The sequence below is a fragment of the Dunckerocampus dactyliophorus genome, chromosome 21 (genome assembly GCF_027744805.1).
Source record: "Dunckerocampus dactyliophorus isolate RoL2022-P2 chromosome 21, RoL_Ddac_1.1, whole genome shotgun sequence".
In the NCBI taxonomy this organism is placed as follows: Eukaryota; Metazoa; Chordata; class Actinopteri; order Syngnathiformes; family Syngnathidae; genus Dunckerocampus; species Dunckerocampus dactyliophorus.
Window position 1 is genome coordinate 7,792,167 of NC_072839.1, and position 27,918 is coordinate 7,820,084.

General features: G+C 42.0%; 1 protein-coding gene across 3 annotated transcripts in view; it reads left to right on the forward strand.

Annotated features, from left to right (window-relative positions):
* Positions 1-27,918, forward strand: part of LOC129174216 (E3 ubiquitin-protein ligase HECW1-like) — an 84,915-nt gene that overhangs the window by 35,829 nt on the left and 21,168 nt on the right. For 2 of the 3 annotated variants that reach the window (XM_054765955.1, XM_054765957.1), the window contains 8 exons: positions 525-600; positions 3,473-3,642; positions 8,390-8,532; positions 9,114-9,214; positions 13,120-14,045; positions 15,236-15,803; positions 23,388-23,486; positions 25,288-25,441. In XM_054765955.1, the coding sequence (XP_054621930.1) occupies positions 525-600; positions 3,473-3,642; positions 8,390-8,532; positions 9,114-9,214; positions 13,120-14,045; positions 15,236-15,803; positions 23,388-23,486; positions 25,288-25,441 (2,237 nt within the window). The remainder of the gene's footprint in view (positions 1-524; positions 601-3,472; positions 3,643-8,389; positions 8,533-9,113; positions 9,215-13,119; positions 14,046-15,235; positions 15,804-23,387; positions 23,487-25,287; positions 25,442-27,918) is intronic. The other variant, XM_054765958.1, reaches the window with a different exon arrangement.

A 27,918-nucleotide genomic window follows, 5' to 3' on the forward strand; every position in this document is an offset into this window, starting at 1 on the left:
CATAGTTGACTTACTAATAGTTGACTGGCCAAACACACAAGCAGCCATAATGACGTTGATCTAGCTATAATTGTTTCACTTTTGTAGACATTTTATTCATATTCTTTCTTAGCTTGTGCCCATTTATTTGAAATTACTGTTATTTGCCTGAAGTGACAGTTTATTTGTAGATGTCAAGTTTAATTTCACAGACAACGGAGGATTGTGGACAGCATAGTGGCGTGGGTTTACTCTTGGTAGACACTTCAAAAACAATGTTAGGTTATTTGGAGACTCTAAATTGACAACTGGTGTGAATGTGACTGTGAATTGTTGTTTGTGTTTGTATGTATGTGTCCTGTGATTGGTGACTGGTTACCAGTCAATGGTGTACCCTGCCTCTCAGCCAAAATCAGCTCATATCGACTCATGTGCACCCGTGACTTCGAACAGGATAGGCATTAGAAAATGACTTAATGAATGAATATAGGATTGTGCAAGTGTAAGAGTGTCAATTAAAAAGCTACGTTTTCTTGCTTCTGCAGGTCCTAAAGCCAGTGGTTAGTCCTGAGGCCAACCCAGGCCCGGGCAACAGGAGACTCATTAACTTTTCCCTTTCAGGTGAGAAAATCAACTATCTATTGTACCTTTGCCCACTTGCATGCGTTGCCCTCAAATCAATGTGAGTGACACACAGTTGCCATGTTGGAACCATCATTTGACCTCCACAGTCACCCGTTGTCATGTTGAAGACCTAATCAGCACATGCTATTGAAATCATCAATACAATTGATCTGGGTCTCTTAATTAGTAGTTTAGATTAGACCTTTCAAATGATTAACATTTTTAATCAGACTAATCACAGTTTTAAAATTAATTAATCATGATCAATCATGTATTTTATTACTCCAAATGAGCTCAACGTTTAAATGAAGCTAAAAGATACTACAGTACACATCTATTTGCATAACACGAGTGGCTTTAATAGTCGTATATTTGAATCGCACGTTCAAAGTCACCACGTACTGTAATTTCAGTTGAATTCACTTGTTTTGAGTGTATTCTCCGGGATTTCCGAGCACGCTTAAATGTTGATAAGAATATCCATTTATTTAAGTGTCAGTAAATGCACCTTGCAGTACTGCAGTAAGCATGGGGAAGTTTTCATCCGAGGAGAGCGGAGAGATGAGTTCGCGAGTTGGAGATGCATTAAAAGAGCGTCAAACTCTGTGTGACTGTGGGACAGCTACGGTGTGCCTCCATGTGCTGTCATAACAGAGAGGTGTGCCTTGGCAGGACGCACATGCGTTAATTAAGCTCGAGTTTGAACGTCCATCCATCCATCTTCTATGCTGCTTATCCTCAATTAGTTATCACGCGTTATTCTTGACAGTCGTAGTTTAAATGTAAGTTCATTTTGTCGCTTCATGTCGGACAAACCCATGGCTGTGTCTCCAATGGAATAGTACACTTCAATAAGTATACTGTGTACACTGTGTTTGTAGTTCCTGAGGGCGCAAATCGATTACTATTGTGATGCACTGAACGAGAAATGACGATAGCAATATGTTCTTCTGTTTTGTACTTTCCACCACTGCGGTTGCGGTTCCATTATTTCAAGTTACTCCCTCCTGATCTGCAACATAGTTAAGATGGCGACTATTGAGGGTGGTAAGTGTCCAGCACTGCAACATCCAGATACTGACAGTGCACTGCATTTTGCTGTACTTCTCAGTGTGAACGCAGTGATGCACTCAAAAGACTCACTATACAGCAGTTGAGATGCAGCCAGTTAAAGCTGAGCTCTCACCATGACATCAGCATGGGTTCGCAGGGTTGAAATTATACATATAAAACTTCTATGTATGTTTCATCTACTGCTAAAACTGACTGAACAAGCAGCATTTACTGTACTTCCACTACCTACATGCCATTTACTTTATGTAGCATACAGCATACACTGTCGAGATCTACAGTAAGCATGGGGGGGCTTGTATTATATACAGTCAAACCTGTCTTAGCGGCCACCTTTATAGAAGGGCCACCTGCCTATAGCAGCCACTGAAAAATCCCCCCCAGCAAATGTACATGTTATAGACCCTGTGTATAGCAGTCACCTGTCCAACGCAGCCAGCAGCCACCCATTTTGTCTCCCTTGGTCAACATCTGACCGCATATAGCGGCCAAATTACCAACTCAAGTAGAAGCTTCATGCATGAAAAAGTTTTGTTTTTCAATCAATGAAGGCGTTGTGTGTAGACTTTAATTACTGAGTCCTAGCTCAGTCACAATCATTCACAAGATCCACACAAACTGTCAGTTGTTCCACATAAAAAAGCAAGCTCTTTCGAGCTTGCTATTTCCTGGTCAAACAAGTAACTTTAAGAGCATTTGCACCAAAACATTACCGCAAAGTAGGCTGGGAACAGGACGTGCTCCCAGCGACGCTACAATAAAAAAAAAAACATATGCTAGCATTCATGCGGCAGCGGGAGCAAAACTGAGTTCGGTTGTACTTAACTGAAGTATTTTATCAGTTATCAGTTATTATTAAGCCTCTAGCTTCCTTTTAGTAAGTAAAAACCTTGGCTATGATTGCACTACATTGTCATGTAGACCTACAAAGTACACTTGGAAGAACAAGAGGTGAATAAATGTATTGCAACTGATGTGAAACTGATGAGGGGTAGGATTAAATAAGCTTTGCTTCTTCCTACTCCTTTTTGGACATGCAAAATTGTGAATTGTACTATGTGATGTTTGTTTGTACTATGCTACTGTTTGACTCATGCATGTTCAGGATTAAAACCATGAACCATGATAATAACAAGCCTAGTAGTGCTGTACAACTTTTATCAGCAGTCCGCAGTGCCATCAACTGGTCAACATTATTATTATTATTATTTCCCCTTTTTTTTTCTTTTTTTTTCCTCTACTGGTCAACATTCAAACTGGACGCCAACCTGTCTATAGAGGCCACCTGTCTATAGCGGCCACTTTTATAGACTCCCTCTAGTGGCCGCTATAGACAAGTTTGACTGTATGTACAGACAAAGCTTTGTGTTATTTAAGCGTTTTCTCTTTACATAGTGGCTTTAGCTTTATTTTTTTGGGTTATTTATTTTTGGCGTTTTTGATTTGTGTAATTATATTTTAGGCAGACTGAAAAGAGTAACATTTAACGTCTTTATCATAGTGCCTTATTTCCTAGTATCGATGCATTGCTATTACATTTTAAACGATGCTAGATCGATATATGCCATCCAGAATGGCAACTTGCTGAACACATATCGATGTAGTTGGATCATAGGATTGGATGTAGTGAACATAAAAGTATGAACAGTGAAACGATAGTAAAAAGAGGTAAATTAGACTACATTGTAGTAGTTTACAATGGTGTATTGCTGGCTGTTTTCCAATCTCAAATATAAACTGAGTAACTTTTCTCTTCTTCACAAACATTGCATTAATCGATGTTACCTTCTACCTGCAGACCTCCAAGCAGTTGGTTTAAAGAAGGGGATGTTCTTCAATCCAGACCCATACCTCAAGCTTTCCATCCAGCCTGGAAAGCACAGCATCTTTCCCTTGTTGCCACACCATGGCCAGGAGAAACGCTCCGGCGTCGTCTGCAACACAATCAACCCGAAATGGAACTCAGAGGTATACACACACCCTTGTCACCATCTGTGCTCTTCATCGTACCTGCCAAACGCAGTCTTAAAACTATGTTCGTTGACCATAGATGCAGGAAGTGAAAGTGCTGTTTGTGAGTAAGTGGAGAACACTGAGTACCACTTGCATGAAATGATTATTTATATAGTCTCTTTATTCTATTTTATATTTTATTTACAACACACATCCTATATATTAATACTAGAGGTTGGACTATGTAAAATAAATGCCGAGCTTCACAAGCTGTGTCCTGTATGTAACGTGTAACTCGTGAATTGGATTGGAAATGGAGACATGCTTTTTAGACCTAGAACAGTATTCAATACCAAGTAAATACAGGGCCAGTATTGCTGGAACCGTTACTGACACAGGTATTTTTTTGTTGAAGTGAAGAATCAAGAATCATTTTGTTCTGTTGATTTTAATTTGTTTTGGTAATGATTATCATCAGTGAAACGCAGGGCGGATATTTTAGGCAAACCCCCGAACTACACAACAACAATTTCACTGCTTCAAAGTCATCTTGACAAGTCGGCGACCTTGCGGACATTTCTTTTGGACTCGCGAGGTTTGTGAGTGGAGGAGCCACTACATCAGCAAAGTTCTGACAAAAACTCCTGTAATACACGCACATCCCAAGAAATCTGCACCAGCATTTCTGTGTTTGTGGTACTGGAAAATCTCAAATCACTTGCACTTGTGCAGGAATAGGACACACTTGCTCCTGGCCTATCTGTCTGCTGGAATATGTACAGTGCCTTTTCACAGTGAGCGAGACCTCCCTGAGACAATTAAAAATCTGGGATATGGTAGCTGTTAGTCCAGTGCTTCTCTCACCGAACAATTACTGACACCTAGTGACCAATTTGGAATGCTATATTCACAATTTGAATGCGTCTTCTTAATTACTTGTATATGTATTTTAGATAATTTATCCATTTTTATGATTGACAATACTTAATCTGCTTAGTATTTGTTTAAATATGCATTTTTTATTAATAGGACATATTCAACCACAAAACAGTATTATTTATAAATTAATATATGTTTGAATAGAGTGAAGCTGTGAAATTTGTCATGTCATGTCAAGAGACAACTGTACTACTGTACATGTCATTTGTTTCTTGTACAACCGGAGCAGGAGCCTGGTTAGCATTGCCAGCAGTCAGTTGAGCCTGTTCACGGTGAACATTGGCCTCTGCCAAAGGCTGCCCTTTGCCACTAGTTCTGTTCCTAATTTTTATGGACAGAAATTCTAGGTTCAGACAAGGCATTGAGGACGTCCAGTTTGGGGACTTTAGGATCTCCTCTCTGCTATTTGCGGATGTTGTCCTTATCAGGCTGTGACCTTCAGCGTTTACTGTGGCGGTTCCTCTGCATCTGCAAATCTGAGGCCATTGTTCTCATCCAGAAAGGGATGGATTGCACCCTTCTGGAGTGAGGGCCACCTGGTCCCAGGTGGAGGAGTTCAAGTATCTCCGCAGCTTGTTAATGAGTGAATGAAGGCTGGAGAATGATATTGATATGCGACTCGGCGCAGTGTCTGCAGTAATGTGGTCGTTGTACCGAACCATTGTGATGAAGAGAGAGCTTAGCCAGAAGGCAAAGCTCTCGATTTACCGGTTGATATACTTTCCTACCCTCACTTATGGTCACAAGCTTTTGGTAGTGACCAAAAGAGCAAGTTTGAGGATACAAGCGGCCGGAAGGGGTTTCCTTTGTAGGGTAGCAGGAGTCACTGTACGACATAGGGTGAGGAACTCGGCCATCTGGAAGGAGCTCAGAGTAGAGCGGCTGCTCCTCCACATTGAGAGGAACCAGTTGAGGTGGCTTTTAATCCAGATGCCTGCTGGATGCCTCCCTGGTAAGATGTTCTGGGCATGCCACACCAGGAGGAGGCTTCAGGATAGACCTTGGACATAACGGAAGGATTGTCTCTCACAGTTGGCCAAGGAACGCCCCGGTGTCTCCTCGGTGGAACTGGAAGAGGTGTCCGCTGACTGGAAAGTCTGGACTTTCCTACTGAGGTTTCCCCTGCGACCGGGCCCCAAATAAGCAGAAGAAAATTTATGTTATGCGAGGTACTGGTAATGATACTACCTGTGGTATTAATAGTGTCAATATTTGGATGGCTCACTCCTATTTTATTTGTTCAAGCAGTAGGTGAGAGTCTTTGATAGTCGTTGAATAAAATGAAAAGATTTTGGTTTGCTTAATTTTAAGACAAAAATAGAATTCCAACTAATGAAAAAAGTAAAAAATGTAATCAGATTAATTTAAACAAAAATGTATTAATTAATCATGATTAATCACCATTAGCAACTATGTCTGAAATATGCAATTTTTTTACTTTATCTCCTTGTTTATTTACACACACACACACGCACACGCACACACACACACACACACACACACACACACACACACACACACACACACACAAACACACACGCACGCTTATTATAAAGCTGTTTTTCTGATGTTTGGAGGGTCCCTGAGTGCATCTCGCTTTCTAGCAATGCGAATGAGGAAGTGTCGTTCCCCCAGGATGAAGGGACAAGAGACGTGTGTGAGTTGGAGATACATACAGTATATGGTGTTGGAATTATACTGCTGTTGTGTTCAGGTCAGAATTGCCATCATCAACGTGTTATATTTGACAGCCCTAAGAAATGCCTTTTGTGCAGCAAACTTCAAAAAGTATTATAGTATTGTTATATTTGTGTTCTTTTTCAACATTTTGATCATATATTTCATTTCTTCTCATCAGTCCTTTCAGAAATTGAAAGTGCTATTTGAAATGTTTGTTTTTAGGTAAATATCCCCTTTCTGTATGTCTCCTCGTCTGATCCTTCTCTCTGCAGCCCCAGCATCCGGTCCTCCCCCACTGAAGCTATATATGACAGCTGGTCCTACACAGATGAACACTTTTAATGCAACAACACATTCATCCTCTCCCTGCAAGCCTCGATCCTTTTTCATGCAGCTGTCTCCTCCCTCCCAGTTCATACTTGTAAATTATTCACTCCTTTTCATCCTCCTCCTGTGTCGTTGTGCAAAAAGCTGCATCTCCGAGTCGTCACTTCCTCCACTGGGTTACTCCATTTTTTCCGCAAGGCATATCATTTAAAACAGACACGGGCAACGTCTGTGATGAAGGGGATCTATCAAATGCCACTGCCCTTCACCACGGGGCGGGCGACCCATCATATACAACAACATTTGCTGTGAAATGATTTACTGATGGTTAGGACTCCATTTTATACACAGTTTTCTTTTACAAAATAACAGCATAATACTGGTCATGAATGAATTCACTGACAAGAACAACTATTACTACATATTGAACTGCACAACACTATTGTGGATACCTGTCATCAAGGTTTTAAAAGTGTTTTACTAAAGGCTTTATTATGCTACAGTGTATCCACTATGCCAATCACAGCTCTGTGATCCGTATCACGGTTTACTCAAGGTTAGACTTTTTGGGAGGTGCACATCCAGCTTGTAAATGATGTGAAATGGAAGTAGAAGGCAAATGTGGGCTGTACGGCCTCTGAATGAGCTGTATGCACACAGGAATTACTGTATGTATTAAAACCATATCGATAACTACCTTTACAGTCTGCGTCACCACGACATGAGATTTTATTTTTATGGAGGTGCACGTAGACACAGAGCCACGCAGGAGGGTTTGGAGTGGGAAGAGGGAGCCGGTTTAGTATATACTGGTGCCTCGACACAGGTGCATAATCCAGGCTTCACATAGCATCAGTAGTTATGAGCTTCCTATGCTGGTGGACAGTAGTAATTCCTTCATTCATTCATTCATTCATTCATTCCAGGGCTGGACTAATTAAAGGCAAGTACTATATTCAGCCCAACGGCTGCCAGTTCCGCATATTGTTAGCTATAAAATGTAAATAAATGTATTTTTAAATGTCGCGAGGCGGCTAAGCCGAGTTCTGGATTCCAAGTTGCAGAGAGTGAACACACAGCGTACAATACAATAAAAGAGTTTATTAACAAAAAGGGCTCCAGCCAAACAGGTGAGTGTGAAAATGGAAACTAAGGATCTCAGGGCAAACGCCAAAAAAGACAAAAATACAAATAGAACGAAAAGACTCAGGGCATAAGGCCATGTAGACAAATGAAAGAAAAACACTGCCATGGAAAAATAAAGGCAGGGAAAAACAAGAGAGCTGCTATGAAAATAGGTAGCAGCGGGAACAATAGCAAATAGCTAGAAGATCAGCAAGATCAACAACAAGGTAAGGGACCAGTTATGAGCCACCGGAGTACCGGGAATGGCAGAAGGTACACTGGAGAGGAAGAAGGAATAACTGGCATGGGTCTGCTGTTTGGAATCAGTTGATAAATGTCCCGGTAATTGGCCACAGGTGCGTGCAATCAGCTCAGTCAGTAGCAAAGTGTGCACTGACACATACGGCAGACAGGCGGTAGCAGAGCGACAGACACAGAACATGAGATTTAATGTCCATTCAGTGTATTCTGTCGTGCAGTTCTTTCCGGTGTTCCTTCAATCTTGTTTGCCCATAATGTGAATCCATCCAGCATCACAGACCACATCAAAACTCACTTAGAGCCAGCCACATCAGATGACCTAAACTAATATCATGGTCGACATAATGAGCACAATAATGTCAAATTTCCCTCAAATCCAATGTTACTGAGAGATGTAATCATTATAATGCACTTTTCTCTGTTTCCCCAGAGGTTTAACTTTTTGTCGCTACCCACTGACGTGCTTGAGATTGAGGTGAAGGACAAGTTTGCCAAGAGTCGGCCCATCATCAAACGCTTCCTGGGGAAGCTGTCTGTTCCTGTCCAGAGGCTGCTGGAAAAACATGCCATCGGGTAATACTCAACAACAACAACAACAAAAGCAAAAAATGTGTTGCTTGGTGTTGTGTTATGGGATTAGGTTTGTCATAGTTTATCAGTTACTTTACTGCACTTACATTGGAACCACCAAAGTTGAACACAATTCAAACCTATTCACTGTACAGGAAATGTACAAGCTTTTTCCAGTGAGGACCACATAGTAGAAAATGAAAGGATGCAAGAAGTTATATATTTAAAAAACTGCATCTCAGCCTTCATATAGGTGAAAAAGTATATTCTTATTACATTTTCTAAATATTTCAACTTTCTTCTTAAATAATATGGACATCAGGGACATAACACACGGCTGCCGCTAGCATAGCAAGCTAGCGAGCTAACTAGTTAGCCTCTCCAGCTGACTTATTCTAAACATAAAGAAATTGTTTCAAACGGAGTGGGGAAGAAGGACACAGAAGCCAAAACATTTCAGTGGGTACAGTTGCAGATGTTTCGCCATGAACACATGGCAGAGTTGGTTGTCATCAGTGTAACTCTTACGTAGGAAACAAATGTTCTTATTTTTGCACGCTTTTTTTCTTATTTTTGGTTGACAGGGACCGGATAATAAGTTACTCGCTGGGTCGCAGGCTTCCAACAGATCATGTGTGTGGTCACCTACAATTCCGCTTTGAGCTCACCTCCTCAATTCACCCAGGTACTGTCAAGATGGTCTACGCAGTCCTAAACTTGATTAATGATCCATAGTGGATGGAAAATTTTACTGTTTTGGATTATTTTGAAATAATATATGGTCTTTCATTCAGTTCACTCTACATTTGGAGTACTAAGCACCAAAAACTGTAAAGTTGAGTTATTGTCAAATACATTTACCATGAAGGCCCAAATCTAACTATACTGTTTGTAACGTCACACATCTTGGACAATAATTAGTAGTATTTTAGAAAAAATGTCAAGAATGTCTTCTATGTGTTCCACTTGGTCTGTGATATCTCCGCCATCATTTTCCTTTAAGCATACAGTGGTGTGAAAAAGTTTTTGCCCCCTTCACGATTAATTTTTTTTGGAATTGGGCTGTTTTAATGACAACTCAACTAAACACAAAAAGCAGTTTTTAAATAAAACGTTTTATTATTAAGGTGAAAAAAAATGCAAACCTACACACCCCCATCATTTCTAAAGCTTTGGGACTTCAGCAAAACCACAGTGAGAGCCATTATCCACAAATGGCAAAAACATGGAATGGTGGTGAACCTTCCCAGGAGTGGCCGGCCAACCAAAATGACCCCAAGAGCGCAAGAACGACTCATCCAAGAGGTCACAAAAGACCCCACAACAACATCCAAAGAACTTCAGGCCTCACTTGCCTCAATTAAGATCAGTCTTCATGACTCCACCATAAGAAAGACACTGGGCAAAAATGGCCTGCATGGCAGAGTTCCAAGATGGAAACCACTGCTGAACAGAAAGAACATTAAGGCTCATCTCAATTTTGCCAGAAAACATCTTGATGATACTCAAGACCTTTGGGAAAGTACACTGTGGTCTGATGAGGCAAAAGTTAAACTTTTTGGAAGGTGTGTGTCGCAAGTAATGTTGCATTTCAGAAAACGATCATCATACCAACAGTAAAATTTGGTGGTGGTAGTGTGATGGTCTGGGGCTGTTTGGCTGCTTCAGGACCTGGAAGACTTGCTGTGATAAATGGAATTCTGCTGTCTACCAAGAAATCCTGAAGGAGAATATCGTTTGTGACGTCAAGCTGAAACGAACTTGGGTTATGCAGCAGGACAATGATCCAAAACACACCAGCTCTGGATTTGGAGTGGCCTAGTCAAAGTCCTGACCTGAATCCTATTGAGATGCTGTGGCATGACCTTAAAAAGGAGGTTCATGCTGGAAAAGCCTCCAATGTAGCTGAATTACAACAATTCTGCAAAGATGAGTGGTCCAAAATTCTTCCACAGCGCTGTAAGAGACTCATTGTCAGTTATCGCAAACGCTTGATTGCAGTGCTTCTTAGGGTAGCCCAACCAGTTATTAAGTTTAGGGGGCAATCACTTTTTCACACAGGGCCATGTAGGATCAGTACAAGAAATATTGTTCATGGTCCAATCAAGGACTTTTCATGAAGCTCTCTGAATGAAGTACAAACAACCATTTTTGCATGAATGTTCACACTCTTTATGGCAAAGAGCTAAATTCTTACTGCCAAGTGTTTATACCAGCCAACTGTTTTGGTGTCAGATCTATTTTTGTACACTCAGATCTGTGTTACTCCTCGTATCCTACAAGCACTGTAATGGAGCCAGACATACAGTTTGCCCATAAACAGCCATGTTCTAGTGAGGACCAGTGTTGGGCAAATTACTTTAAAAAACGTTGCAGATTTGCTGTACTTCTTCATAAATGTAATAATTACCAGAGAAAGTAATTGTTACTTTTTTGAAAAACCTTCAACTGTGTAAAAGAATTTGGATTTAGCTTTGTGGTGGTGTGTGCTGTTGACATTTTTCACGAGATCTGGGCTGCAGGCTGAGCTCATGACTTGCAGTTCTCTACCAGAGAGCCCGAGGAAGTCTTATCTTTTAATTGCATGCGTCATTTTTGATAAATTACTTTTCAAATAAAGTCAAAAATGATTTGTACATACCAAAACGTAGAGTAAGCTTAAGACTGTGATATACCGCCCAGAGAAGGACTCTATGGTATAATAGGAATCCAGTTTCTTCCTGTGATGGTAATAATTCATGATGACCTTTGAGAATAAATATAAAATATTAATTACAAAGGTGAAGGAATCCTGGAGAAGAGTGATTAATACTTCCCAGGAGGCTAATGATGTTGATAACAACGCTACCTCTACGCAGCGATGACTTGGGAACGCACTGCTATTTTTGTGCCATGATCCCAATTAGTGTTAACTGCATCTGTGTGAAGTTAAAAGATAATATGGAGAAATACGACTTGGATGTGGTCTGTTGTCTTGTGTCTGTTGAAACACACACACACTCAAACACAACACAGGGTCCCTCAAGGCACTTTTTTATCGTGCAGGTTTATGGCCAAGCTCATTAAAGAAAGTCATCTGTACCCCACTTCAGCAAGAACCAAGTGAATGTTTCGAAGGAAAAAAAAGTCCCTTTTAACCTCTTAAATCCTGGGTCATTTTGCTCAAAAAAGATATTTAAAATGTTTTTCTCTGCATCTACAAGATTGCATGCATTTTTCGTACGCATTTTAACCCGTGAACATCTCCAGGTACACATTTTGTTCCATTTCACTGGTTTCAGATTCGAGTTCAGCCTCTGACGTGAAGTGCACCACCCAAAAAATTCTCGAGCAGTGGTGACGCGACCCGTTAAGGCTGCGGCCTGTAGTACATTATTTCCTGTGTGTGTACGACTCATTCAGAGCCTCCGACCACCTCCGCGAATGCCTTCTCCTCGGATTTCAGATCAACATTTGCAAAATGAAAAATTATTTGGAATGCACTGATGAGTTCCAGCTGCAGTAACACTCCCCTTCTCTCTTTAATTACCATGGTTCGCTTGCTACGAAGGAGGCTAACAAGCTAAATAGTCACCGCAAGTTATGGTTCACAGAGTTGAAGCCACATCACACGCCCAGACTTGACAAAGAGCTAAGTAGCCAAGGGGTTTGCAGTTTCCTAAAAATACACCTTATAAACTACATTATTTTTTTTATTTGAGAATTGTTTTATGCGCTGGTGCTGTGATGGTATATACTGCTGCCTTTTGTGTAGATAGCGCAGGTTCAACACCCAATTCAATATTTCACAAAGACAATGCGAAGCAGTTTTATATTTTGCATTTTGTCCCCTTACTGCATCCAATATGATCCGAACCTTGACCTTAAAACTGAGGTACATACCAAACCGCGATTATGGCTTACCGTTATACCCCTAATTGTAATGTTTTATGAGGAATGGTGCCATAAACAGAAGTCTGCGGGACTGCAGCCTTGATGGCTTGCGTGAGCACGTTTATTAAACACTCTAAAGCAAATCCAATGCAGGTCAAGATTGTTGGTGTAAGTGCGATATACAGTAGAACCTTGGTTAGCGTGATTAATCCTTTGCAGAAGGTCCGACTCAAACCAAAACGTGCTCTAACCAAATACATTTTTCCCCTAAGAAATAAAATAAATCCAATTGATTCATTCCAGACACCCAAAAATATTAACACAAAACACCTTTTCTAGTTTTACGTGCAGAAAAACAATTTAAAATGCATACATATACATAAATATGAATTTTCACACCTTCATCAAAATTCTGGAACTCGGAACTTGCAACGTGTCCCGATCCGTTATTGACACCAGATTTGACCTTTTTTTCATGACATTCTCTCTTTTCTGTGTGGCCCAAACCCTCCTTTTTAATGTTGTGATTCAGGACATGTTTAATTCATAATTTTTAGGAGATGCCATTGAAAACTGAGCTATAACTCATAGATTTGCAAAGGTTTATGGAAAAAAAATAGCTCAATTCATTTTTCTTCCATTCTTTTACGTCTTAACCATGAATGATTATGAGTGTTTTCCTATGGTCTTCTATTGAGCTATGTTTTGTGTTCTTAGATGATGAAGAGGTCTCACTGGTCATAGAATCCGCTTGCCCTGAAAGGGGAATCAACGCTGATTCCAACAACGTCGCTAATACACCTGAGGCTGATACTTTAAGTGTGGGACATGATATGCCTGACCTCCCTTTGGATGCCCCAGCTGACCCTGAGACCCCAATGCCATCAGCCTCCACAGCTGAGGAAACCCAACACACTGGGACAGTAGAACTTGAGGTGGCGCTAGAGGTAGAACAAGATGCTGTGGAGGAGGAGAGCACAGTGAGAGAGGATGAGCCTGCTTCTACTGAGTTTCAGAGTGAGGATAGACAATCAGCTGACTTGCAAGAAGAGAACACTGTCGTGGAGGTACAAGAGGGAGAATCAGAAGAGAGGCAGGGGGAGGACGAAGAAGAGGTCCAGAGAGATGAAAATATCCCACAAGCTGAGGAAGGAATAACAGCAGAACATGACAAATCAAAGGTGCCAACTGACAATATTTCAGCTGTAACTGCAGAGGACAACGACACTTCCCAGGAGGTAGTAGCAGGAAGAACCGAAGTATCACAAAGAACGAGAGAGAGTGGTGAAAGTAGCAACGGCCCCTGTTCCTGCCTCTTCTCAACCTGCAACTCACATTGTGTCCCACGCCGCAAAACCCGCCCTTGCTCCTTGCCAGTGTCCGAGCTGGAAAATGTGATCGCCTCAGCGTGCGGTGAGCCGGAAACTCCCAGATCCCACTACATCCGCATTCACCACCTTCTTCACAGCCTTCCATCCGCACAACATCGGGCACCAAGCCAGGAGGAGGAGGATGTGGAGGAAGGGGAGAACACGAGCACAACTCCGGACAACACCTCGACATCACCAACACTTAAAAGCTCCAAAGACAGGAAAGAGGAAGGCCAGGAGGATGAGGATGAGATCACCCAATCTCCCATTCAGGTAAGACTGTAAATAAAAAACCTTCTTGTTGGCAGATGCTTTACTTGTAGTGTTTACTGAAGCGGTTGGCAGCCGAATGTGAAGCTTCTAGGATGAGACTCGGACCTCCAAATGTGAGGCTATGGTTCTCAGCTGGAAAAGACCTCACTCCCAAGGTGGAGGAGTTCAAGTATCTCGTGATCTTATTCAAGAGTGAGCGAAGCGGGGAGCATGAGAGCAAATCGGCACAGCATCTGCAGTAATGTGGTCGCTACACCAGAACGTTGCTATGAAGAGAGAGTTGAGCAGGAAGGCAAAGCTCTCGATTTACTGGTTGATCTATGCTCCCACCCTCACCTGTGGTCATGAGCTTTGGGTAGTAACTAAAAAAGCTAGATACAAGCGGGGAAACGAGTTTTTTCCGTAGGGTGGCTGGACTCAACACAGATAGGGTGAGGAGCTCAGTCATCTGGGAGAAGCTCAGAGTAGACCCGCTCCTTCTTCACATCAACAGGAGCCAGTTAAGGTGATTCATGCATCTACTGGTGAGTTGTTCCGGATATGCCCAGCCGGGAGGAGGCCCCGGGGTAGACCTAGGACACGCTGGAGGGATTATGTCTCACAGCTGGCCTGGGAACACTTTGGTGTGTCCTGGTGAAACTGGAAGAGGTGGCTGGAGACCGGGAAGTCTGGACTGCTGCCCCCGCGACCAGGACCATAATAAGATGAAGAAAATGGATGGATGAATGACTGGCTGGATATAATATTATGTAAATAAATGGTGTCATTATACATTTGTTCTTCATTTTAATTAATATTTTAAATATATTTGTATTGATGAATATATTAAAAATAATACATTAAATAATTCAACAATTAAAACGTGTCATAAATTAAAACATATAATAATAAAATCTATGAAATTTAATTAGGCATATAATATATACATTATACACACATTTTAAATTGATGAATTCATGCATTAAAAATAACTAATACATGATTCAACAATTATAGCACTTAACAAAACATATAATAATAACTGAAAATGTTTGTATAATGTATGTACATACAGTATTACACTGTATGCCTATAGACCGAAGGGGCACCTGAACAAAACTCAAATAAAAATTGTTACCTGTTAAGGAAAAGGCTGGCCTATTGTATAACAAGATACTGCATCGTCTCCTAAAATGTGTGTACATTTTTAGGTCCCAGAGTGTCCTGGCCCATGCTGCTGTCGTTCCCTCCCACGTAGCCTCTCCATTGAACGTCTGTCTGAACTAAACCAGCTCCTGGAAGGTGATGGAGGAGGTGGAGTGCATTCAGCAGTTAGAAGAATCTCTCTCTCCTACCTGGAAAGCGAAGAGGGGGATTCCAATAATGGAGTCGTAAAAGTAAATAGAAGGAGCAGCCATCCAGCACGGGGTGAAAACGAGTGCGAGTTCTGTGATGCCTCCTGCTACAGCACCTCCTGCTACAGCACATCCTGTTACAGTACATCCTGTTACAGCAATTCAGGCTATGAGGGCCGGGGCCGCTTCTGCAGCCACACGCGCCTCTCCTCTGTGGACAGCAACCGGCTTTCTGGCAGTACCGTCTTTTCCTCACAAGATGAGGAGGAAGATGAGAGCACCTTTGAGTCAGGACCAGATGCAAACCACTGTCCTGAAGGCCAGGAAGTGGGAGGAGAAAGAAGGAGTGGAACATGGCAAGAGGGCAGGAGAGAGGAGAATGGAGAATCTGTCGGAGCTGAATCCCAGGAAGCTAACAGTACGGGTAAGATACACACCATGACCCGTCATACGGGTTGTCTCATCGAGAGGGTGGGCCATGTTAGAATGAGAATTAGCATGCTTATTAGCGTATTATTAAAGATATAGAAATGAACTAACTTCATTTGTGAAGAACAGATACAACTGATAGAGGTAATAATATGACCAATTTGCAAAGCCTAAGTGTGTGCTCCTCTGTACTCATGGATGTCGGTGTTTGTGTTTTGTCCGATAACACAAGTACCATGCCAGACTGTGTCAACATCTTCTAAAACTTGCGAGTATCTTATTATGTCATCGCCATGGCGACCCCAAAGTTCCCACTTGTGTGGTCTGTAACGTTCAGTGCTTCCCATACGTTCATTTATTTGGGGTGGCTCACCACTGATACAGTGGTGGGCACTCAGTCTCTTTTCCAGTACAGTGGTCTGAACAAGTGTTTGCCCCATTCCTAATTTCTTTTTTTTTTTGCATGTTTGTCACACTTAAATGTTTCAGATCATCAAACAAATTTAAATATTAGTCAAGGACAACACAACAGAACACAAAATGCAGTTTCAAACGTTTTATTATTAAGGGAGTATCAGGGAGCCTCTTACAGCGCTGTGGAGGAATTTAGGCCCACTCATCTAGTAAGAGTTGTTGTCATTCAGCCACATTGGAGGGTTTTCCAGCATGAAGCCCCTTTTTAAGGTCATGCCACAGCATCTCAGTAGGATTGAGGTCAGGACTTTGACTAGGTCACTCCAAAGTCTTCATTTTGATTTTCTTCAGCCATTCAGAGGTGGACCTGCTGGTGTGTTTTGGATCATTGTCCTGCTGCAGAACCCAAGTTGGTTTCAGCTTGAGGTCAGGAACAGATGGCCGGACCTTCTCTTTCAGGATTTTTTGGTAGACGGCAGAATTCATGGGTCCATTATCACAGCAAGTCTTCCAGGTCCTGAAGCAGCAAAATGGGCCCAGACCATCACACTACCACCACCATATTTTACTGTTGGTATGATATTTTTCTGTTCTTATCCTGAAATGCGGCCTTACTTTTACACCAGATGTAATGGGACACACACTTTCCAAAAAGTTCAACTACTGTCTTGTCAGACCACAGAGTATTTTACATCATCAAGATGTTTTATGGCAAAATTGAGGCGAGCCTTAATGTTTTTTTTTGGTAATCACTTTTTCACACAGGGCCATGTAGGTTTGGATTTTTTTTATACCTTAATAATAAAAAGTTTAATTTAAATACTGCATTTTGTGTTTAGTTGTGTTGTCATTGACTAATATTAAAATTTGTTTGACGATCTGAAACATTTAAGTGTGACAAAGATGCAAAACTAAGAAATCAGGAAGGGGGCAAAACCTTTTCACACCACTGTACTTTCTGCTTTTTTATTTATTGTTTTATTCGTTAGGTTGTATATTTTTTAAATGTTGTGATCCTTTGAGATTAATGAGATGTGTTTTGCAAGTCTCAAGTGAAGAAGTGCCAGTCAAGTCAAAGTCAACACTTTTTCACACCACTGTATGTTTTTGCAGTGTTTTCCTGTATGGCTCATGAGCAATGTTCCCCAGTAGTTCTTGCATTTTAATGGGTCACCGTTGTTCTTGAAGCTAACCGATTCCATTCTTCTGGTACTATCCCTGGTGCTCCATTTGTGGCTAAAAACAGGAAAATATGGGGATCCTGACAGTCTTGATTGTGTCAGTAGGGACAGACTGAAGGCCAGGGTCTTTGCTGTTTTTTGTTGTATTTTTCGTTACATTAACAACATTATAAAAAACACAAATCATGTTTTTCTTTTAGTGTAATTATTTTTGAAAATGTAAGCAAAATCTAAAATCAATGTTTTTGTTTTTGTTTTTACTACAGGGTAAAGTCTGAAATCCAATAATTTGTATTTAAGGCATTCAAATTTCTAACATTTTCTGGAAATACCATTAAATATGATCTTGCATGGTGCTAAAAATATATTAACAGCTGCTGCTGCGATTAGTCAACATAGTCGCCGTAATCGACCATGAAAATTAGTAGATGTCCACTTTTTTTAGTCGACATGTCGTTTTACTGTTGTCCAGCCAATTAAATCTGTACGTTGGTGCTACGGAGGGAAAGGAGAGCGAGACAAGTGAAGGTTGTCATATCTTGTAGCTCCAGTATGTGTGGCTTCAAAATAGACGGCAATGCATATTCCACGATATCTTAATATAGTTGCGTTACAGTGACCCGGTGGGCTCTATATAATATTTTTTCATGGGGCCCAGAATTCCTGGCGATACCCCGTCTCCAGTTACCTAAAGTGCATGTTTTTCAGATGTGAGAGGAAGCCAGGTTATCAACAAAACTGAAACAAAATCATGAAACGTTTCTTTTGATAGAGTCTGTGCATTATTAACCTTAAGAGTCCAGGGGACCGTTGCACGAACGTGAGATTCAGACATCCAGGATAAATGAGCCGAGTTCAACCAATCCAAAACAAGAATATCGAAGGCTTAATTGGTTGCACAAAGCCCAAACCAGGATGAGCAGACAAGGATTAATCAAGCCAGATGAAACCAATCCCGGGACAGTGCGCGTACGCAGCTTCCTTAAATAGACGCCGCTATCGATCACAGAGTCACCGATTCACCACGACAACGACAGTGGTGTACTTTCCCCCATCAGAAGCGGGAATCCTCATGGAGGTTTACGAGGTGTAAAAGAGCAAATATAATAGAAAGGCAACACTGTGACAGTCATAAAACAAAGAGAGACAGCGCGGGTCTGCAATACCTTGTGTTTAAGTAGTACACAAATACACACTCACTGCTCCGCCGAAAACATCAAAAATACAATCAAAATTAATGTTAAGTTTTTTGCTTTTGGTATGTGTATTTTATATATAGTATGTTAGAGATTGTAATTAACAATTGCAACATCATCTAAAATAATTTATCTACAATAGTCCTAGTATTAGTGATCACGGTTAAATAATGTTGAAATAATGACAGTGGGTGTAGTTTAATGTTGATAAAAATGTGAAATGGGCAGTGTAACTTATTAGTTTGCGTTTATAGTGGCTGCTGACAGATAAGGGATGAGATTAATAGGTCCTGGACCTTAGCCTGGTCTGGAGCAGGCTAGCGTCACAGAATAAATCTCCATGGTAATTAATGTCATAGCACTTTCCATTATCCCACTTTTGTGCAACCGGATCACGGATGAGTTGAGCCAGGATAACCTAGATATGCAGCTTAATCCCTTATCCTAGCTGTGTGCAACGGGCCCCGGGGTAGGATTTAGCAGTTTTACATACTTTTGTTTACCTTTACATGCAACCATAAAAAATGTTTTTTTCCCCAGCATAACCTCACTTGTGACTGTACATTTATTTTTTCATTTTGACAAAGTGTATTGACAGCCATCCATCTTCTATGCCGCTTATCCTCACCAAGGTCGCTTGAGTAGGCTTGAGCCTATCCCGGCTGACTTCGGGTGAGAGGCGTGGTACATCCTGGACTGGTCGCCAGTCAATCGCAGGTGTATTAACACAATGGGACTAAAATTATCCTAAATCCCAGTAGGGAATTTTACATTCTTTTCACTGTAAAATGTGAACCGTGTAATTAACTCTTCTTATAGCTTGAAATGCAAACATAAAATGTATGGCTTATCCTCTGTCCCTCTGCAACCAAACGGCTGTTCATGCTTGGATTGATCGATGACAAGCTGTGTTCCACCAATAGGAAGGTGCTGTCATGTTTCATTGCTTGTTTACGTTAGTTTTCAAAGCGGGTGCCTTCCTGCACCGAATGACAAATGACCAATAAATGTCACGACACAATGACAAAGTCATAATAAACATTCTTAATGAGAAATCTGGTTTTACTTAACGATTTCCACCTTTTCCACATGCCATTTGAAGTCTGCTCCCGAATGTTTGTGTGTCATCGATTATGCCGCTAGGATACAAGGTCATTGACTCCTGAGAGTTAAAGATGCTAATACCAATCCAGTGCAGGTCAATATATGCTAAGCTATTTACACAAAACATTGACATCTTCGCTTTGTGTTAAAAGTGACAAATGAAATTTGTGTCATTTCTAATGACATATCTCATTAATAATGAATTTGTTTTATTTTTAGAATATGCTGAGAGCCCAGTATCACGCTTTGGAGACCACTGCTCTAAAGTACATGATCAGTAATCATCACCAAAACACTGAAAAGGAAGTGAAGATTTAAGCAAAATGAGTTTTCCAACAAATGCTATCGATCTACAGTACACAGCACGAAACACAAATTGGCCTTGTTTTTAGTGTTTTTGCAACATCTTACAGCAGGGGTCCCCGACCACCGGGTTAGGGTTAGTAATCGGTACGTTCGGTTCGTGGGCAGGGCCGGACTGGGCCGAGGAAACCTTTCTTTCAGGCATAATGATAAAAAAAATGCACACACACAAAAAATACTTTTGTAAATAACTAAATACAATTTTAAGTAAATGCATATCAATTTTGGAAATATGGGCCATTATTTTATTCAAAAAATAATATAGTTTCAAGTTTTGCATGTTTATGTTGTTTGGTGCGAGTGTCCCACTTTGTTTGACAGTCCTTGAACGCACCATTGTGCGTGCGCTCGCCTTCTCCCACTCTGCAAAGATTGTCAACTATACTGTATTTTTATCGGGGGGGTTTTCACTTCATATTTGCTCCCAAATGCTGATACTGTGTGGGAATGCCGAAAGGTAAAGCTTGATGACGTTATTGAGTGCTAATGTGTATATTTGTTGTGTGTACAGTTTCAAGTTAATTCATGCTAGCACACTGCCTGTTAGCACACACATCAAGCAGCGGCGCTATAATCTTCTCTCTGAAACACAAACTCCAAGCTTATAGTGGTGGATGGTGGGTCTGTATTCATTTTGTGCTTTTAATTTGCTGTTGTTCCTGTCTTAGTTTTACACAATACATACTGAATGAGATAAATTACAACGCTATACGACCCCCCCCCCCTCGGTCCGCGGAGATTTGTGGGAACACGAGCTGGGCCGTGGGTCCAAAAAGGTTGTGGACCACTGTTTTACAGGATGAATATTGTAAACTAGGATGGTCACACACACACACACACACACACACACACACACACACACACACACACACACACATCTTGGCTCCCTCCTGTTCCCACTTAAAAACACCTTCCAGATGTGTTGCCCTTTAAATTCTCATTGTATCTGTGTTGTTTAATGCTTGTCACACACTGAATAGCCAGCATTTGCTCCTGTAATTGTCATGTTCCACATGACTAGTTGGACTCCTGGCTTTAGTTTCCCTTCTTCTGTGGACACTATGAGAACACCTTGTCCTGATAGGCAACCAGTCAGTATTTAGTTCAGCTTGCAGTTGAGTTGTGGTTGTTGGAAGTTGGGGTTTTTTTGGAGAGTTTATACCATCCTATGCATTTGCTTTTTTTGTGAAGACTTTGTATTTTTGTCACTCCTGTGATTGGGAGACATTCTCCTTGAGAGCTTCCACCTTTCACCTGCACATTACCACGCTGTCTCTGCATCTTGGGGTAACGCTACAAAATATAATTACAAACCATGACACTAATAGCCAGTCATGAAAAATCATTTGCACATCGGTCTTTATCTGTTGCCCCAAGCTTGATGTACACTTATAGTGCGTGTTTGTACATACGGCCCATTAAGCTTGTTAATTGTTCTGCTTGAAACCCCTTAACAGCGAACCACTGAACCATTTGGCTATTTCAATAAAATGAAAAGAAGTTCCTCGCTTTTCAGTAATATACATGTCATTACGCTAATCCAAGGGACTGCATCGGCAACTCTGAGACGACGAGGCTTTGATACAAAGCAGAGTGGGGGTTTGTTTACAAGGAGCACAAGCTAATTTTATATGACAAAGTTCTGCAGAAAAGTGATATTTTATGGATGTTTATTGCCATTTGTTGTTTTTGTGTTTCACAGCTGACTCAGGAGGGAGGAAATCGTCTAAGTAGTAAAGACTGTTAATGTAGTTTAATGTTACATTTTCACTTTCTCCATTTTGCTTCTTTACTATGGAGGCCTTTGCTTACAAAAAAACCCCCCTGCTTTTTAGACTTCTCCAAAAAAGTAATTCAGTTATCCCTTGCTACTTCGAATTTTGCGGCTTCACTGTCACTATCACGGTTTTTCAAAAATATATTAATGTATCATGCTGTCTTGTTGTTAAACGGCCTATTGTTATTAAAAAAAGAATGCATATTTAAGAAAATGTTATGTAATGTTTGCCTAAATTAAGCATTTTCCATCATAAAATTGGCTAAATTACAAATATAAGGCATTCAGAAGATGCTGTGATGATACGTAGTATTCTGCGCTGGTCACTAGGTGTCAGTAATGTTACTGTAATGTTCGGTGAGACATACAAGCACCAGACTTGGTCGCCGGAACGGGCTTTTATGTCATGTTTGAATTATCTCACAACAGGCACAGTAATCCACAACGCGGGCCAAGCTAAAATGCAACTCTGAACTCTCAGAGTCTGCTCTCCTAACACCGAAACACATTTACCTCAACACACGAACATGAGTCTTATTTATGTCTTAAATGGCTTTTTTTCTGTTTTTTTTTCTTTTATGTCGACCATATTGGCTAATGCAAGTGTAAAAGGGTGTTATTTCGGGGTGTTATTTCATGAGAGAGGACTCTAATAATGTTAAAAAACGAAAATATTAAACTTATAAGATATCCTACTTTGCGGAATTCACTTATCACTGTCACCAATTAACTGTAAGGGATTACTCTACTGGCCCAAAGTTCAAATACTCTTTGATGTTCAATGTTTCATAGTTCAAATTCTGATTGTAAAAACTTTTATTTATGGACATCTGGGTGCTTCATTCACCTGTTTCTGGCCTGGACCTTGGACAAATGTTAGAAGCCATTGTGGTCCGCAAGTCAAAAAGTCTTTGTAGGGTCAGTCACTACTTAGTGACGGTTTGTCTGTAAGTATCCTGTGATTGACTGGCGACCAATCCAGTCCAGTCCGCCTTTCGCCCGATGTCAGCTTTCTGCGAAGATAAAAATGGATGTATGAATGGTTTGAGTGTGTTTTTATAAACACAGGTACTCGTCCTGTTATTATTCTCAAGTGACTCCACACCATACTCGTCATACCTTTCTGGACCGTGCTCTGTGAATTGGGGCACAGTCACACTGGAAAAACTGTTTCTACAAGGTTGAAAGCATAGACTAAATGTTTTCTCATGCTTAAGTATGACTAAAGATGCCTAAGGAGGAACTAGGGGTACCGTGGCCCAACCCTTGATTGATTAATTAAGAGGTGTGTACATGTACATGTAGTATGCTAGTACAATGTTAAAAAAAATTTAATGCTTCCTATTTGGATTGCATTCTTTCACATTTCATTTTCATGCATGCTTCTTACTGTCTCATACTTTCCCCTTTTTGTTAACACAGATTCACCCAGAAAATGTATTTTAATTAAAAGAGACTGGCAATAAGACTGGGGACAGTTCAAACTTGAGTCGCTTGTGTCCAGCGCCCTCAGGGTGTAATGTATTCCATACTGTTTCCTGTAGGCTCAGGCTTCTCACCTCCCGTTGGCCTTCCTCCAGTACTTCTTCCCAGCCTTGACTTAAACCATTTTCCTGCTGCCACTGACCAAGCCTTACCTCCAAGTAAGCACAAACACATCTTACTCTGGAGTCACATGCCAACAGCTTGGTTTGCACCTGTGTGTGTGTGTGTGTGTGTGTGTGTGTGCATGTTATATCCCTACATCTGTATATCCCTTCTGTGTTTGCTGTCATTGCTTCCTCTCTTCATGTACAAGTATTTCCATTGGAGTTTAGATATACAGCTTCCTCCTGCTCTGCAAGGGATCTTTGAATCCGGAATGAAATCTGTCCAGTGGTCCAAAACCAACATAGATGTTACAGCAAGCAATGAAAACTTGCCATGGAAAGACTGTTTTTCCAATAAATTGTAAATCTAACCAAAGTAGAAAAAAATAAAGTCAAAGCACTTGGGGAGGTTACACGCCATGAAAAAGCGAATTCCCCTAAATAAAAAATGAGGCACCGCAAACTAACCAAAAACTCCAACTCCAGAACAAGCAAGTTTTGTTGCTCCATCCCACAAAGGCTCTCCAGGGGAAACACAAAAAAGATGACATTAATTTAAACAGACATTTATGTAAGTTTATCTTCAATACTAGTAAGATCAATCAACACCAGCCGCTTTTCCTCCTCCAAATTCCCTTCACATCTGACAGCCAATCAAAACCGTGGGAGACTCGTACAATTTGCTCTGGATGTGAACACGTCACTCCGTCAGCATCAATTATTGACGTTTATGAATCGATTAATAATCGCCAATGTCTGCATCGCAACGCATCTAAGAATGTATTATTTTCCCCTCTCCTAGAGTATATACAGTATAGGTGAGGAATTCTCTTCTTTTTCTTGTTATCCTCTTAATGAGTAACCTGTATTAACATAAACTCCAAAGGAATCAGTGCCTCACCAGCCATGAACCTCACCGCACGTCATTGCTCTTGTTGTTCGAATCGTTATTAAAGCTTATTTTCCAAGTAGAACACACCTATGTACAATAAGTATAGTTGAAATGTTTCATCTGCCACCTTTGGTTGAGTTGTTTTGGTTGAATGTAACTTTTTATTGCCTTAAATGCATTCTCAGCCCACGCTGTGCACAGAAAGTGACTTTGCAAATGACTTGAGTGCAATGTTTGCAAACCTTACAAAAGCCCTTTTGCCAACTACAGCTAGCCAATTTACACTAAGCACAGTTGGAATTTAGCATCTATAACTTGTGGTTCACTTGTTATGGTTGAATGTAGATTTGTATTGCTCTGTATGCATTTTCAGCTGGCGCTGTTCCCAAAGAGTGACTTTGCATGTAACTTAAATGCAATGTTTGCACACTTTACAAAAGCACATTTTGCCAAGTATATCCGACTACAAGGAAAATGAAAGGGACAACACACCAAGTCGTGATGCAGTTGGACGTGCAGTGTTGGAAGTTACTGCATCAAAAGTAATGGCATTATTATTTCTAGCAACTGATAATCGAATTCACTATTATTTAAAACGTTGCAGTGAAATGTGGTGCATTATTATGCAATGATAACTATATCAAGCTTCAGTCACCATTGTTCACTACTGATGCTACTCAGCATGGAAAAGATGTGTTGTGAATGAATTCAGTAATAGAAGAATGAAAACAGTTCCAGATTAAATGAGCTCTGCTTCGTCCAACCCCTTTTCTGACATGTTGAATTAAGCAAGTCTTAACCATGTAATTTTCCTGAATGCAACTTGTTAAAACATGCCTGAAACAAACCGAACCATGCCAAAATTCATAGCAGGGCACAACTGTTCAACTTAAAATAAGCAGGTTTTAATTGGCTGTTTATTTAATCTCGAGTCTATAATGTTGTCTCCTCCGGCTGCCACAGATTGGGAAGCTCGTATAGACAGCCATGGCAGAGTGTTCTATGTCGACCATGTCAATCGCACCACGACGTGGCAGAGGCCAAGCCACAGTGGCAAGTGTCACCACGGAATCCCCCGATCAGGATCCAGCCAACAGATGGAGCAACTCAACCGGAGGTCAGTGATTAAAGCAAGAATGTACAGATTTAACATGAAATTCTTTCATCAACAATATGGTATTTCTCTGGATGGTTTAGTAGTTTATAAAAAGGTGGACCAGCCTGGCACCTCTTGTTAGTATCAGACTCACTTTATTTTTCAGATGATAAGATTGTTCCATCCATCCATCTTCTACCGCTTATCCGAGATCGGGACGCGGGGGCAACAGCCTAAGCAGGGAGGCCCAGATTTTCCTCTCCCCGGCCACTTCGTCCAGCTCCTCCCGGCGGATCCCGTGGCGTTCCCAGGCCAGTTGGGAAACATAGTCTCTCCAACGTGTCCTGGGCCTTCTACCGGTCGGACTTGCCCTGAACACCTCCCCAGGGAGGCGTCTGGGAGGCATCCTGACCAGATGCCCAAGCCACCTCATCTGGCTCCTCTCAATGCGGAGGAGCAGCGGTTCTACTCCGAGTCTCTGCCGGATGAGAGTGCTTCTCACCCTATCGCTAAGGGAGAGCCCAGCCACCCTACGGAGAAAACTCATTTGGGCCGCTTGTACCCGCGATCTTGTCCTTTCGGTCATTACCCAAAGCTCATGACCATAGGTGAGGGTGGGAACGTAGATCGACCAGTAAATTGAGAGCTTTGCCTTTTGGCTTAGCTCTCTCTTCACCACAACAGACCGATGTAGAGTCTGCATCACTGCAGACGCCGCACCAATTCGCTTATCAATCTCGCGTTCCATCCTTCCCTCACTCGTGAATAAGACCCCAAGGTACCTAAACTCCTCCACTTGGGGCAGGATCTCATCCCCGACCTGGAGATGGCATTCTACCCTTTTCCAGGCGAGAACCATGGACTCGGACTTGGAGGTGCTGATTCTCATCCCGGCCGCTTCGCACTCGGCTGTGAACCGATCCAGTGAAAGTTGAAGTTCACGGGTTGATGAAGCCAGCAGGACCACATCATCTGCAAAAAGCAGAGACTCAATCCTGCAGCCACCAAACCGGAACCCCTCAATGCCCTGGCTGCGCCTAGAAATTCTGTCCATAAAAATAATGAACAGAATTGGTGACAAAGGGCAGCCCTGGCGGAGTCCAACCCTCACTGGAAACGGGTCCGACTTACTAAGGTCCGACTTACCAAACTCTGACACCGGTCATACAGGGAACGAACAGCTTGAATTAGCTGGTCCGATACCCCATACTCCCAGAGTACTCCCCACAAAATTCCACGAGGAACACGGTTGAATGCCTTCTCCAAGTCCACAAAACACAATGTAGACTGGTTGGGCAAACTCCCATGCACCCTCAAGGACCCAGCTGAGACTGTAGAGCTGGTCCACAGTTCCACGACCAGGACGAAAACCACACTGCTCCTCCTGAATCCGAGATTCAACTATCTGGCGGATCCTCCTCTGCAGAATCCCTGAATAGACAAAAAAGGGGAACCACCACCCCGGTCTGCCAATCTAGAGGTACTTCCCCGGATGTCCATGCGATGCTGCAGAGTCGTGTCAACCAAGACATGCCTACAGCATCCATGGCCTTAAGGAACTCCAGGCGGATCTCATCCACCCCCGGGGCCCTGCCACCGAGGAGCTTTTTGACAACCTCAGCAACCTCAGCCCCAGGAGATAGGAGGCTCTCCCGGAGGTGGGAGTTGAAACGCCTTCTGACAGGGGACTCTGCCAGTCGTTCCCAGCAGACCCTCACAATACGTTTGGGCCTGCCAGGTCTGACCTGCATCCTCCCCCACCATCGGAGCCAGCTTACCACCAGGTGGTGATCAGTTGACAGCTCCGCCCCTCTCTGTGACTCCAAAACATATGGCCGCAAGTCCGATGATACGACCACAAAGTCAATCATGGAAGTGCGGCCTAGGGTGTCCTGGTGCCAAGTGCACATGTGGACACCCTTATGCTTGAACATTGTGTTTGTTATCAACAATCTGTGACAAGCACAGAAGTCCGATAACAAAGCACCGCTCGGGTTCAGATCAGGGGGGCCGTTCCTCCCAATCACGCCTCTCCAGGTCTCACTGTCGCTGCCAACGTGAGCATTGAAGTCCCCCAGCAGAACAAGGGAATTGCCTGAAGGAGCACTCTCCAGTACTTCCTCTAGAGACTCCAAAAAAGGTGGGTATTCTGAACTGCTGTTTGGCGCATAAGCACAAACAACAGTCAGGACCCGTCCCCCCACTCGAAGGCGGAGGGAAACTACCCTCTCGTCCACCAGGTTAAACTCCAACATGCCGGCCACAAGCCGGGGCGCAACAACAATTGCCACCCCTGCCCGTCGCTTCTCACTGCTGGCAACGCCAGAGTGGAACAAGGTCCAACCCCTGTCAAGAGGACTGGTTCCAGAGCCCTTGCTGTGCGTTGAGGTGAGTCCGACTATATGTAGCCGGAACTTCTCAACCTCATGCACCAGCTCAGGCTCTTTCCCTACCAGAGAGGTGACATTCCATGTCCCTAGAGCTAGTTTCCGTAGCGG